Source organism: Falco punctatus, assembly GCF_963210335.1.
Source record: "Falco punctatus genome assembly, chromosome: 7".
Lineage (NCBI taxonomy): Eukaryota > Metazoa > Chordata > Aves > Falconiformes > Falconidae > Falco > Falco punctatus.
In genome coordinates, this window is record NC_137587.1 from 6,415,413 (window position 1) to 6,430,103 (window position 14,691).

General features: G+C 34.6%; 1 protein-coding gene across 15 annotated transcripts in view; it reads left to right on the forward strand.

The window, feature by feature from the left end:
• CEP128 (centrosomal protein 128) overlaps positions 1-14,691 on the forward strand; it is a 169,727-nt gene that overhangs the window by 27,367 nt on the left and 127,669 nt on the right. For 14 of the 15 annotated variants that reach the window (XR_013929425.1, XR_013929426.1, XR_013929427.1 and 11 more), the window contains 4 exons: positions 3,737-3,823; positions 5,291-5,365; positions 6,577-6,709; positions 8,455-8,615. Coding sequence is in view for 11 of the 15 variants with exons in the window: in XM_080395216.1 (XP_080251342.1) it covers positions 3,737-3,823; positions 5,291-5,365; positions 6,577-6,709; positions 8,455-8,615 (456 nt within the window). In the remaining 4 variants the exon portion in view is untranslated. The remainder of the gene's footprint in view (positions 1-3,736; positions 3,824-5,290; positions 5,366-6,576; positions 6,710-8,454; positions 8,616-14,691) is intronic. The other variant, XM_080395215.1, reaches the window with a different exon arrangement.

Here is a 14,691-nt window from a genome sequence, read left to right on the forward strand (position 1 = left end):
GGGAAAGAATTTTCACTCCGATTAGGATGTAGTACATTTTTGCCTTATTTTAAAATACAGTATGTGACTGGTCTGCTTTTGTGTATTTGTGCTAGTATGGATAAATCACTGATCAGTCTCACTTTGAAACAGCAAATTTCAGTTTGTTGTCTGTGCGCTGCTTTCAAATAACTTGGTTTTACTTAAACCAAAACCAAACAAAAGTCAATACCTAAACCCTAAGAAGAGTTAGTAGGCTTAAATTACAGTGGGAGTTATGATTTGATACTGGAAGATTTTCAGAAGTTGGAAGGATTGAGACCTATTGTTAGAGGCCTCCACATAGTTTTCCCTCTATATATAAGGAAAAAAATACCTGGCTAGCAGGGAGTAAATTAGTTTGTTTGAAGTTTTGGGGTTTGATATACTATGGATGGATGAGATGTGTTGGGCTGGGATATACCAGGTATGTTAGTATTCTAATACTGTCTTATGGTAGTGAACTCTTCAAAAACACCTGTAAGAACTGCTCTGCTGAGTCAAATCAAAAGTTAATCTAGGCTGTCAGGAGCAAGGGCCTGTTTCTGCCCGTGTAGGCAGGCAGTGTAACATCCAGCTGGTCCATCTTGAAGCCATGCTGTGAAGACCTCTTTACATGGAAGTTACATGTTTTCTTGTGGCCTCCTCCATGCCTGCCTCCTCCAAGGAGTCACCAGCCTCCTGCTGGCCAACCTGGACATTAATACTTTCAAAAGGAGGATCCTGGTGCGGGAATCCTGATGACTGTAGGGCTGTTCCTGGTCCTTGATCCTTCAGCATTGCCAGGCAGGGCACTCCTGGGCAGGATCTGCCCGCTGCTTGGTAGCCATCAGGGAGGAGCGTGTGTTGGAACCCTTGTCCTTGGCATCCCCTTCCTAATTCCCATTTTTGATATTTGACTCCCCCAACCCCTTCTTCGGAGATACATGAAATCAAAGAATTAATTGAATCTTTACATGGTATTTCAATTTTTTTTTCTTTAATCTTCCCTTTTGTTAGAGAAATCTTACATAGAGAAACCTTTAGTGGAGGAAGAAACGAGTGGTATAAACCATATAAACCAGTGAGAGAAAAGTATTTAAAAAGGAGTACAAAAAGGAGGGGAAGCCTAGAATTAGCTTTTACCTATGCAGTTTCTGAATGGTCACTAACAGCTGATGTTTGGCTGTGGGTGACCAGATGCTTCCATTTCTTAATGACATCTTGGCTGGTTAACTGATTGCCTGCCTAGCACCTGGAAAAATGTATGTTTCACATTTGAAGCAGTGTGCACGTGGTATGTTTAATTTGTTGTAACATCATATTCTTTTTGTAGTAATTTAACTCTGAGATATATATATGAACTGTTTTCATTCTTAAAAATGAAACAGTTACAGGCTATTTTTATAATATACAGAAAATAAATCTGACCATAGTTGTAGTATCAGTGATAGCAAATACTGCATTTTTATTTGAAATTATTGCTGTTTAATAGCCTAAATATTATTTGGTAATCCTGATAAGTTGAAATGGCATATTAATTTCTGTGGTTTCTTCTAGGGACTAGGAAGCACTTCTGATGCAGAGACGTACTGTATGCCTTCAATAAGGAAAATCTTTGAAAATTTTCTTAGTTTAATTCCAACCCAGCTTTAATATTTTTCTTATGATGCTGATACCTCTAACAAAATCTGCACATTAAAACATGCATTTTTGGCCCTATATTAATTATTAATTTAGTTCCAAAATAAGGTTCACATACAGTTGACTGCATATAATAGAGCTTCTAATTTTGCTGGCAAAAATGAAGCTCTGTTGCAGTTAGTACACATGTATACCTAGTAGACTGTTCTGAACTGGTACTCCTAGTCATTCCCACCCCCCCCCCCCCCCCCCCCCCAACAACAACAACAACAACAAAACTTATGCAATAATGGCATTAGTGGAAATGATGATCTTTGATTTTTGTTTATGTTGCTTTTGGGGAGCTCTCTACAGTCTTTTTGAGTAAAATGGGAGTGTCAGGTCTGTGTGTGGTGTTGAGTTTTACAGTTGGCTGGAATGATAGCTTTGAAACTGTACTGAATACTTAAAGAAATATCTTAAATATGTTACAGTCTTACAGTATCTGATTATGAATCAGTAAGATTAAAAGCTTAATTCTTTATGTAACATAATATTTTCAGTGGCATAGTTATGATAAATGTCTTCCACAATCTCAGTTTTTAGTGTAAACTGTTTAAGCTGGAGAGTAGTCCAAACTATACTGAAACCCTTATGTTTCCTGTTGCGAGGGTGTAAGACTGAGATAAGTATATAAATCCATTTATTTTCTCCGCAAAACTACTTTTAAAAGCAAAACTTCTAAAGCTGAATGCCTGGCTTTGCTGAGCTTGATTAATATCTTGCCTTTTGTTTTCATACAGTGAAATTATTTCCCAATATACAGTGAAAAGAAAATGTTCCAAAACTGAATGAAATTCACTAATTATAGGGGCAAAATTCAGGGATACTTGTCTAAGGAGATATTCTTTTAAATGTAAAATAAAAATACCGCTCAAGAAGAACAGATTGGGGAAAAAGACATTTTTTTTCTGGACCGGCTATGTGTTAATTGTTCTGTGGTAGTTTTAGCAGGTAATGGAAGGAATAGATGTGCTTATGCTTCATTATATTGGATGAAAGTAAAAGGTGTATGCTAAGGTCTCTCATTGATTTGTGGCTGGTATGAGAACTGCTGGGTCATGTGGCACAGCAAAGAAACAAGATTTGTTAACAGTTGCTCAGATTCATGGCAAATTCTGTCAGTATGGCTAGTGAGCGCTCTCAGCTGGTGTTGCTAAGTGATATTTAAGATGAGCCAATGACACTGTTATGGCTTGATATATCCAAATTTGTGTTGTGTATGTTGCAAATTGTACGCTATTAATGACTGCCGTGTCCAATGCATTCCTTTGCTAGTGGTTGGCTGTGTTCTGCAAATAGTGTCGGTTTGAAGAGGGAAAAGATTTTTGAAATTGATAGTCAAAGCAATTGCATTTTTGTAAGATGCTTTAGAAAATGTATGTAAGTGTTTTTGGATACTTCAGTTTGGGAGCTGGGTGGGGAGTTGTCACAGGAGAAGTCCACATGGATTTATTTAAAAATATATTTATTTTTTTTCAAAGTAGAGCACATGCATGTTGTAACTTTTGATCAGGAATTTTTGAGCTTATTCTATCTTAATACTGTTATTCTAAGCATTTGTACAGATTCAGATAAAAATACCTTTTTCGCTCTTTTGCCTTCCAGCACCACCTTATGGTAGTGTGTTCCTTACTATAGTGCATTGTATTTCATATCATGCATATTTTATATTAGAGAGTATATTCTTTTCACCTGATGCTTTCACAGCTTATCTGTAGGGGATCTCTTGAGCCTCTTAGACCATCATCTCAAAGTGCTTGGGGTCAGCCTTGGGCGGCTGGAGCTCTATACATCGGAAGGATGTTAGTGCTAGCTTTGACTTTGTATTTGGCCCTGTTCTGTGCATGGGTGTGTTTACATATGCATGGACTTATATTTATTTTTTCATAACAATATACATTGGCTCCACATGGAAATACTAGACAGACAGAAAGCATTTGTCTAGATCTTCTTTCTTAAATATTTCAGCAGATTCTTTCATTTTAACAGACTTACGAAGAAGACCTCTGTAACTTTTATAATGAAGTTCACAATGTATTTTTCCCCTCTAAAGGCTTTAAGGAAGCAAGATGCTAAAGCAGATGAAACAGAAGAACTCATGAAAAATAAACTTGTGAAATATGAAAGTGAAAAGATTCAAGTAAGACTTAATTTTATCCTTTCTTGTTTGGTTTTAAATAAGTGTGTAGTGTCATGTTACAGTATATGCTTCCTTTTTCAAGAAACCAGCAGGATAATATTTTCTTTACTCTTCAAGGTAACAAGGGGGTTTATTGCATCAGAGGCACTGTAAATATAGCTATGCTGAACTTCTGTCTTTCCTTCAAATTCTTTAGTTATAGTGTTACTTCTAACAACTCTTACATCCTGCCAGGCAGACCAGTTTATAACTTGGGGATTATCCTTGATTTCTTTCTCTGATTTGTCTCTGAATTTATAAATAGTCTGCTGTTGCTTATTTGCAGCAGCTCAAAAATGCAGCTTTTCTCCATCCCTGCAACTAACGCAGGCTAGTTATGTTGCACAATGGTTACTATTAATTATTCTTATTGAGTTATCTGTTTCCATATTGCTCTTTTCCTGTTCATAGAAAACCAGATTTCTTTTATTTCTGTTCTGGCACATACTTTTTCTAGCTTTTTTTCCTCTTACATCAAGTTTAGCCTTTTTGTCAATACTTTCCAAGTCATACTCCTTTATGCTAAACCATCTATGTAACGTGTTATGTTACTTTCTCCATTCCATTAATGCTGGTCCTGTTTACTTTGCCCATTTGCCAGCCTCTGAACATCCTCTTTGAGATTGCAATCTTTGCAATAACAGTTTCCACTGTCAAAAACTATATTTATTTTAATGTAGGTCTTTGTGATTTTTGAACTATTTATGGTAGAGCTCTGAAAATATTTTGTAGCTTTTATTTTCTGTTTGTTTTTTTTTTTAAATGTTCATCAGTTTGCTGGCTATTTCTGATTAAATATTTTAAAATTCACTTAATATTATTTTTTTAAGGAAAAATTCTAACTGTATGAAATCATGGGCACATCAGTTTTTCAGTCATCTTGTTTCCAGAAAAATTCAAATATATCTTCTTGCACAACACAGCAAAACCACAGAATTTAGCAATTGCCAGTTGTACCAATGCATGTAATCTTTAACACTTTTATGAATGAACTATGTAATAAAGCTGACTTCAAATGTTAAATCATTGTTAATTTTGAGTTTGAAGATATGTTTCAAATCCAGGGACGATGTTTTTGAATATTTTTTTCTTCCTTTCTTTTATTTTTAATCCAGTTAAAATTTGCTTTTGTACTTTTTTTTTTTGGTTTATACACACCACTTTGTATATAGAACATCTGTGATATAGAACATTGTACACAATTTGCAGACTGTAAGTTAAATTCTTTTTCTGTAACTTAAATACATCAGGGATTTAATATAAATGAAAGTTTGCTTTAAAATTTTGGACAAATAAGAATATTCTGTATATTGTACTTCGTCTTAAATAGATGTTCATATCTATTAATTTGTGCTAGAATTAAAGAGATAAAAACCACTTCTGTAATATGTTGTGTACTTTGCTTTTCATCGTTTTCTGTATTGAAAGCTTGAGCAAGAATTGGAGCAGTCCCGGAAAAAGCTGAATGAATCAGAAGGCAGTAGAGAAATTCTTTTGCGTCAGGTAACTGCTTTGACGTGGTGAAAATCCTAAAGTTTTCATATTAGGCTGTGTCTGAGTCTTTTTTGCTTAATCTTCTTATCTTTAAGAGTCTAAAATTTGTGGATGGAGTTGTCATCTTACTTTTTCTGTTTTCCAAGCTTTTATATATATATGTGTTCATGTACAATAATTATAGTAGTGGTATTAGTTATGGTACTTTTTATGTACATAAACACGTTATTGTAACTGCTTTTCATAGTATGCATTAGAACAATGGCTATCTTAGCAATTATTGTTATGCAAAGCACATGCTATAATCGGTGAATTCAGATACCTAGAAGTATTTATTGGTTACTAACATGTTATAAAAACATGTGAAAAACCAACACCTGAAAAACTATTTAAAGTGTGCTCTAAACAGTACCTGTTGATGCACATTGATTAAATCTAGAAGTTGCAGGAACCTGAACCATAGCTTTAGAAAAGTGTTATTTCTCCTAAACATTTCTAATCCTTCCTCCTTTCAGAGGAGCTGGAGAAAAAGGTTTAAATAAATAGGGAGGGGGCAATTGGCATATTAATGTTAGCATTAGTTGTTTGACTTCTGTATCTAGTGGAAGTCTGAGTTGGCTGTATTACTTAGCATTATATTCAATATATAGCAAGTTAAATTAAAAAAAAAATCAAAAGTTAAATTCAATGTCACACACCGATAATATGAATTAGAGCAACATTCCTTCAATTCAGTTTTAGCGTGTCATATTTTATTTTCCTGTATGCAATATCATCTCTAAATGCTAGACTGTACATGGTAGAAAGGAAAAATGTAAAAGCCGTATGTTTCTTAAGAACAAGTACATTGTATTTTTGTTTAGTATAATTTAAATATACAAATTTAATAAGCAATATATTTTATATTTTTTCACTAGCAATGTAAAAAGACAATTGCAATATATAAAATGGTAACATTTCGTTTGATCCAGAGAAATTTATGCTCATCTGTGGTCAACATAACAAATGAAAATGTTTTCTTTAATTTTGAATAATCACTTTGTGGTCTGCAATTAGGGAGTAATTTGTCTTTTTGTTTAACATCTGCAGTACTCTTGAGATTGATTTATAAATATACTTGTCTATAGTCTTTCTTGTTTTATGTAATGTTAAATAAGTATCCTATTTACTCTTTCGTTCTGTTTTTCATTAATCATTTGATACTTATACATGCGTTTTAGGTTGAGGATCTTCGTTCCCAACTTCTGAGAGCGGAAGAAGACCGTGTAGAGTTGCAACATCAAATTTCTCAGGTTGCTGTGCACCGCCAGAGCTACCAGGATGTACAAGGCGATGACAGGAGTTTTAGAACAGGTACAACTCTCATATTTTGCACTAGAGGCCTGCAAATTAGTTAGCCTGGACACTAATTCTGTCTTTGAGTTTCAGTCTAATCCTTCTATTGTTTCAAAAAACCCAGCCGTTTAGCTGCTCAGCTGTAAGTTAATAAGTACTGGTACCTGAATTTTAAATAATAAGTAGCAATGAGAGTTAAAATTTAGGATAAAATACCATGATTTGCATGAGTTAAAAAAAAAAAAAAAGAAGATTATTAGACACTATTTCAGCAAAGTGGATAGTGTTTTTACAGAAGAAAAACATTTGAAATGTTTCAGAAAAATTATTTTAAAACCTCACATTTCAGTCCATGTGCAGTTTAAATTCTGCCATCTTGAAAATCATATCAAAAGTAATTTATACAGCTGTTTAATAGACTGATGAATCTCTGGTAGTATTTCTATGGGGTAACAACACGTTCCAGAGAGGTTAAGAAAATTTTCCAGTATGATGCGGGCAGGGCTTCTGGTTGCAGTGTGTTAGAATTTCAGAGATGGAATAATGATACTTAGAAGGAAAATACTTTAAACAATTTCAAGATGTAATTGCATATTAAGTTACCGCTTTAGCAAGGTCTTCACTGCATTGTTAGTTATCCATCTGTATTTAAACTTTTCAGACTTAATCAAAAAGGCATTAAAGAAAGTCTTTATCTTTCTCCTTATTAACATGGAAATGTATTAGTCAAGATAATAGAGGAACAGTGACTCCAAGTCCAGTGTGTCTGTGAATGTTTAATTGGTTTGGTAAATGACTTATTTTTAGATTTTCATACTTCACCTACTGAATTATCTTGCTTATTAAAATAGGACTCTGACTGTTTTACAAATCTCAGAGAGGACACTGGAAAATGGCTGGGTTTTGTACGTGGCTTAGCTTCAGAAATGTAACTCAAAAGAATAATTTTAATAGTTTTTCTCTAGTCACGTTAATGTATCTGCTTAAAGATGAGTTTATTTGAAACAATATGCTTTTCATGTTAATGAAAGCATATTTTAATTTTTTCATTTGTTATACAATTATGAATCAAAACTGTTGTAAAATTATGAAGAAAATAAAAAAATGTACTGGAGCTGTTAAGATATATACACATATCATTATATCACTTATGCAGTGTGTTTCTCCTTACTGTGTTATTTCTGTTTCTTCAAAGATGCATGGGAAGAATGCAAATGGAAATTTTCTTTGCCTCTAGTAGTTGTTTATGACTAAAGGCCTTTGAATTTCTGGTTGAGGAAATTTAGGCTTACTCTCATCCAGAACTGCTGTAGTGGCAGGATTCAGACATAAAAGTCACACAGTATGTGACTTCCAAATCAGGAGGTATTACTCTGGTGGGATAAAATCCTGTTGGCTTTAAAGTTTGTGGCCAAGTTTTATTTACACCAGTCTTTCCCCATTGTTTCTTCCATCCTATATTATTTTATTGGGTTTTGTTGGGGGAATTTGGCTTGTTTTGGGGTGGTGTTGTGGGTTTTTTTTGGAGGGGGAAGAGAGGAAACCCCTTATAAAATGATTGAATAAACAGAAATACTGTCTCAATCAGTAAAAGGTTATGATATAGGTATAGCCATTTTTCACAGATAATTAAATCAAAATAAATAGTTACAGAATATTTTCAAGTAGAGAAGAAAATTGCCGAAAGAAAAATGAGAAAAAAATAATTCATCACAAGTTGGTGCTTCTACTGGGCTTATTGTTCTGTTCTCACTATCTTATAGTAGCTGAAAGATATGAGAGAGAGAAGCAAGAACTGGAGAAACATATTTTGGAGCTTAAAGCAAAGCTGAGTCATGATGCTGTAATGTCAGAAGTAGAAGAACTAAAGAGATGCGTAGAGCGTAAGGACAAGGAGAAAGCACAACTTGTAATGCACATACAGGTAACTTGGTTTTTTGTTTTTCTTTTGTTTGTTTGGGTTTTAATTTCCCATATGTTTAAGGTAGGTGACATGCTGGATTAAGGAGTAACCTTTAACACTAAGAGTAACTATCATAGTCTTATTGGTTTATTCTGTAAATAACTTTGAAAGGTGATCCAAGTTTCCAGAGGTTTTCCTCCCCCATCTTGTTAATAAACCAAAAAAGGTAATTGCTATTGCCCATGAATTCGTGGTTTAGATTACTCCTTTTTCACATGTGCAATGAAAAGGTGATCTGATTTTTATCAGCATTTAGCATTAGTAGTGGTTTCTGGAACTACTTTTATAAGTTAGTATTTACTTCCTTATTCCCCCTTATATCATACCTCAGAACTAAAGTTTAACTTCAAACAAACTGGGATACCTTGTTCTATGAGAAAGTGCGGAAGAGTAACAAAAATAGATCATAACTACTCTTTTTTTTTAACAATTAGATGCAATATAATAATAAGTATTAGTATTCTTATTTATGGTAAACTATTTAAAGGGATTCTCTGTGAAAAGAATAGCAGCAGTCTTTGACACTGGAATTTTAATTAAAAGACTTGAAGATGAAATAAGATATAAGGAGGCAGTAACCTTTTTATTTAAGACAGGAGACTTCTGTATTTTTGGATCTTGTTTAGATTTGTCATTGGTAGTATGATCCCTGAACAGTAGCTGTTTTCTTCTGTCTTTCATGACTGTCAGAAGAAAAGGGGATATTTTCAAAACCCTATGTGGGATTTCAGTAGTCAAGTACTTAACATTTGTTGTACATTTATTAAAGCATTCGGTAAGTCTGGTTTTGTATGTTGCATTTAGTTTTTCTAATGAAGGTACTTTTCATTGAAATGGTGTTGCATCACCTTTGAAGCTCAAAAGTAGGAATTACTTTTTTTGTCTTTTCATAGATTTACAGGACTATGCTGTTCAGTTTACTTCTGCTACTCTTTTCCCTTGTCAGCTTCAGTGCCTATTTAAATCAAACTAATATATCAAATTACATTTGGAAAAAATTGAGTCTCAAAAAAGTTCTTACATGCTTTATAAAAACTGATTATTGAAGAGGTTTAAAAAGACCTAGAGTGCTTCTATAGGGGGTAAGGCAAGCAGAACTCATTTCCTGATGCCCATCAGCATTTGTGTTCTAGCTGGCCAATACAACTCCAGAAAAACCTGTTCTTTTGTTCTGTGGGGCCTGAGAAATGGAATTACTTTGACAGGAGTTAATGGGATACAACCCCATAGAAAACAAAATTTTTTTGAACTTCTGCTTGTAGAACATGCTTTCTTGAGGGTCAGAATGATGTTAAAATACTGATTTCCTGCTCTGTGAAAATACTGATGGAAGAGTGCTCAGCTGGCGTCATTGCATTGCTCTGAGTTAGAAATCTTTGACTTCCCTGATTATCTCAACAAAAAATACTTTGTACTTCTTATCTGCTTCCCACTGCCATTCTCCTACAGAGGCAGTAACAGGAAAATAGCTTGTGTGTTTTTCCTTTAATGAGACATCAAGGAATGTAAGGATGTGAATTTCTAAACTTATGTACTAACAAAGCATTTTGTGAAGCCTGTTCTAACAGCTGCTCCTATCAGATAGTCTGATTCTCAGTTGGAAGTGACGAGTCATGTTTGGCTTGAGTGTAATTTATCTTTGGTTAGTTGGGAGGATGTAATTGCACTTGCTTCTGGTGTACATGTGATATTAGAAATTTCTTTTGAATTATTTTAATGTCATTGTTTTCAACAATTTGAGTTGTGTGTGTTTTACATTTAGTCCCTGACAGCTGCCATAAGATCACAGTATGATGTAAAACTGAGAGGATGAAAAAGATTATAATCACATTCTTAAACTAATGTTTAGAAGTGAGTTCAATCTTAAATTTTTTTCTATTAAATTTAGAAACTAATTTATTTTGGTTGCTATATTTTACCTGAGGATGCTTCTATAAAATCTTGCAAATGTATACAACTATTTAAAAAATATTTTTCTGCATGGAACTATATAGATATGGGGCTATAATAGCTGACTATGATGGCTAAGAAATAAACAAAGTATGGAAATTATAAAGATTCAGTACCCTGGTTTCTCTGTAAGCATGTTTAGACTCTTGTGGAATTGTTTGATTTACTAATGACTTCTCATACTAATTAGGTCAAAGTAGTCTTATAGTATTGTACAGTAGAGTGTAACAGTGGTCTGTTTGTTAAAATATTTCAAATTTTCTGAAGGAAAGTTTTATTGATTTGTTTATTTAAGATCAGAATTCATCACTAATGTAGGTCTTTCAGTCTTATGAAGACTGATGAAGATCTTATCCTCATTAAAATTTATTTTATGGCTTTTTCATCCTCTAAAGATGAAACTCGTATCCAATTATTTTCAATATATGAGCCAATTAAGATATCTGAAAATCAATAGGTAACACATTTCTAAATTTAAAGAGAGACTCTTACAAAATAGGAGGAATCAATACCTCTGCAGACCAGCCTCTGTGGAGTTCAAATGCCAAAATAGTGCTACAGATAGATTTAAAATGTATGGATGCTATTCACTTTGATAAAGTTTGTATTTAAAATCACATATCAGCTTTGGGGTGCGGGGAAGGTGTTCTACCTCTAGCTTTATTTGCGTAAAGCATTACCTGTTAGAACAAGTAATGGTTCAAGCTTTGGAAAAATATGGAGAAAGCATCACTTTAATAAATTTATTTTTTTGCAATGTACCTTTTACTGAATGAATACACTTCCTGACTGATTGAATGTATGCATCTTTGATTATTCAGTTCACAGAATTTATGCTTGCGTGAAAAATCTAAACCTTCTGGATTAATGGTTCTTGATAGTTAGGTACAATATGATTGGCAAGAGATGCAGATCAGATTGTAATAAATAAATATTTGAGGTCTACATTCAGGAAAAATGAGTAAGAAATAATTGGGTACATGGTTTGGATGGCATTGTTGAGAACTCAGTGACAAGGACTATGATTACGTAGCATTAGAATCTGGTGACTGCGTTGCTGAGATGTAGGGCAGAAGAAAAAGGATGGAGAAAAATACGTATAGATCCACTTCAGTTGACCCCTAATTTTGGTGACAGTTAGTGTGGTGGGGTAAAATGTGGCTTTCTGTATTCTTATCAGTATAGACTGTTTGCACATAACTGATATAAGGCATTAGTTCTGTAAATTGTAGCAAATGAGAGATCCTCACTTGCCTTTTAATGTTCATAAAAGTTTTAAGGAAAGTTGCACTGAATACACTGTGTTATGTTTTCTATACCTAGAATGAATTTTGTTTTGCACTTTGTGGTGATTTACTTTAAGTTAGGTGTTGAAAATGCAGGTCACAACTCTGATATGTGTAGTCAAGCTAGGGACTTTAGAAGTCCGAGCTACATGAGTTGCTTGAATGGTGGCAGAGGTGCACGTGGTGATTAATTTACACTTCAGATAAGTAACCGGGCTCTAACTGGAGAATGTTGTCCTCTTTCTCTGCCTCCAGTTTATAATAAAAGTTGAAAACTAGGTTACGTGTTGGGATGTTGGATATGTAAAACACTAGATGCACAACTGTTTTACTTGGGGCAAATGTTGCATCTGGTTTTGAGTTTGTTAAACCCCTCTGTTCTGTGTCATCTCTCACCAGAGCCTGTCAATTGAAATGTCTGCAGTGCTGTTGCAGTCTGAGGGCTGATACAAACTAATCAGTTCTGAAAATATTTGCATTCATATCTCTGGAACATTAGTATGCTGTAACCCAGGATTTAGTAACTAATCTTAATGATGTTTTTTAAGTCTTCCGCAAACGTAATTCTCTTTTATAAAAGTTCTTCAGATATTAAGGCCAGGAGGTATTTGATGTTTTGTTGGTGGTGAATAGTTGGCACAAGTATTCTAATAACTTGCCCTTGGTTTTGTTAGCAGTGGAACTATGAAAATGCAGCAATAAAATTAATCAGGTTAGAAAAATTGAGACCCAGACTTGTCTTCTGTGAAGACGGAGAAGAGAAAATGTGCCACAATCAGGATTTTCTATAGTAACAACAGTGCAAAACATGCTAACAATTGCTGTACACGTATTAACAATACATTTCAACAATGAACTATTCTGCATATCCTGGGTTGCTCCTGTCAGAACCTCCATACTGTTGTAACATATATTGCAGAATATCGTCATGGTTCTATTGCCTCCAGAGCAGCTCACTGCGTTCTCTGTGTGATGGATCTTCAGCCTGCAAAAACACCAGGTGCTCCTTGGGATCTGGAGTCTTAATCTATAAAGGCGGCATTTCTCATCTGCATGGAAATTTTTTTTGAATGACAGGTGCTTAGTGATTTGCTACTTGGAAGAGAAACTCAGATGTTCAAGGAATGTGATTTTATTTTTTTTTTCCTAGAAGTGTAACCTCCTGATATTGTTTTCCTTTGTCTTCTCACTCTTGTTTACTACAGTCGCAATTGAGAAGGAGAAAATTGGATGAATATTTAAAAAAAATAATCACCCAAACAACCAAAATAAAACACACACCCACTCTCCACAAAAAAAAACCAAACAAACAAACAAACAAAAAAACAAACAAAAAACCCCAAAACCTCCCACATCTCTATGTTCCTGTCTCATAGAAATCCTTAAAATATTTAAATTCTGAATTACCTAGAAGGATAATTCCAGGGTAGGGATGTGAAAACTGGGGTATATTCTGCAAGGTCTAAAGTAAGCATCACTGCCAAATTCTCCTGCCCTAGCAAGAGGGCAGCCTGCAAGGTCAGGAGGCAGCTGTATGTGGTGGAACCCATCAGTACATGTACTGACGTGGTTGGACATTGAGCTTGTGGTCCAGGCTTCAGGGATACAGAACTGAAGAGGATCTCCTCAGACACATTCCATTGGATGTGGGCCTGCTGGTGACTTCAAGCACTGAGTTTAAACATGTTCCCCAGACAAAGATGGAGACTGACATCTGCGATTAATTCCAACTTTTCAAGCACTAACAGGGCTCTGAGCACTGTAAATCTAAACAGGCCTGGGAGCTGGATTAAGGTGTAGTCAGTGGTAAGGACTGATGTTTCTCTTTGATCAGTTCCTTCAAATGCCCCAACTCTGAAGGCTGAGATCAAACTTACATTAGTTATGTTAAATTTTTGATTTATTTTTCTTTTAGTGGCACTTTCTTTATCTTCTGTGTGCTGTGGCCTCCTAATGGAGGGTAGCTGCTTCCCCACAGTTAACACAGTATTTCACCCTTAATACAAATGAAAAAAACAGCAAACCACCAACCTCCCAAACAAAAAAAAAAAAAAAAAAAAAAAAAAAAAACCAACAACCAAAAAATCACATAAACCCCCTGTGGTACAACATTTGATTATAATACCAGAATAGGTCCTCCCAGTGTCTGACCTAGCCCCTATCTGAGTTTCAGCCTGTGCTGATTTTAGTATTCTGTACTGCTCTGGCCACAGCTGCGGTAGAGTGTGCGTACAAGCAGCTCTGCAAAGGGAACAGTCAAGCTATATGCCTTACCTTAATGATAACATTTTATGATGTATTGTCTGCATGCATATTTAGTGCCCTTTGCAACTGAGATTCTGTGGCTGAGGGGAAAATGAGGACTTAAAAGGCTGTAGGGAAACAGGATTGAGACTCCGACAGACGTCTGTATACAGAGGATGTAAAACATGATGGTGAAATAAGGGTACCTACACACTCCAGGTGTTGTTATTTTAATATTCAAGAATAAGCATATGTACATCCATAGTAGGATGCAGGTATAAACATTCTATGCAAGATACTTTGTTATTTTAAGAGAAAATAGGTGGCTCTCAAGACTGAAGGCCTTGACAAACTTAGGAACATTAAACATGATATTTATTAAAATTGTATATATTAAACCTAAGGTTTTTTGAAAATACACTAAAGTTGAAAACTGATGTTATGCATCTAGCTTAATTATCAGTTGTTTTTGGTTGTAAAGGTTGTTTAGAAAGAAATTAAAAGCTTAAGTTTGTAAGATCATCAGTATGAAATGAAACCGCAAGGTCATAACAGCA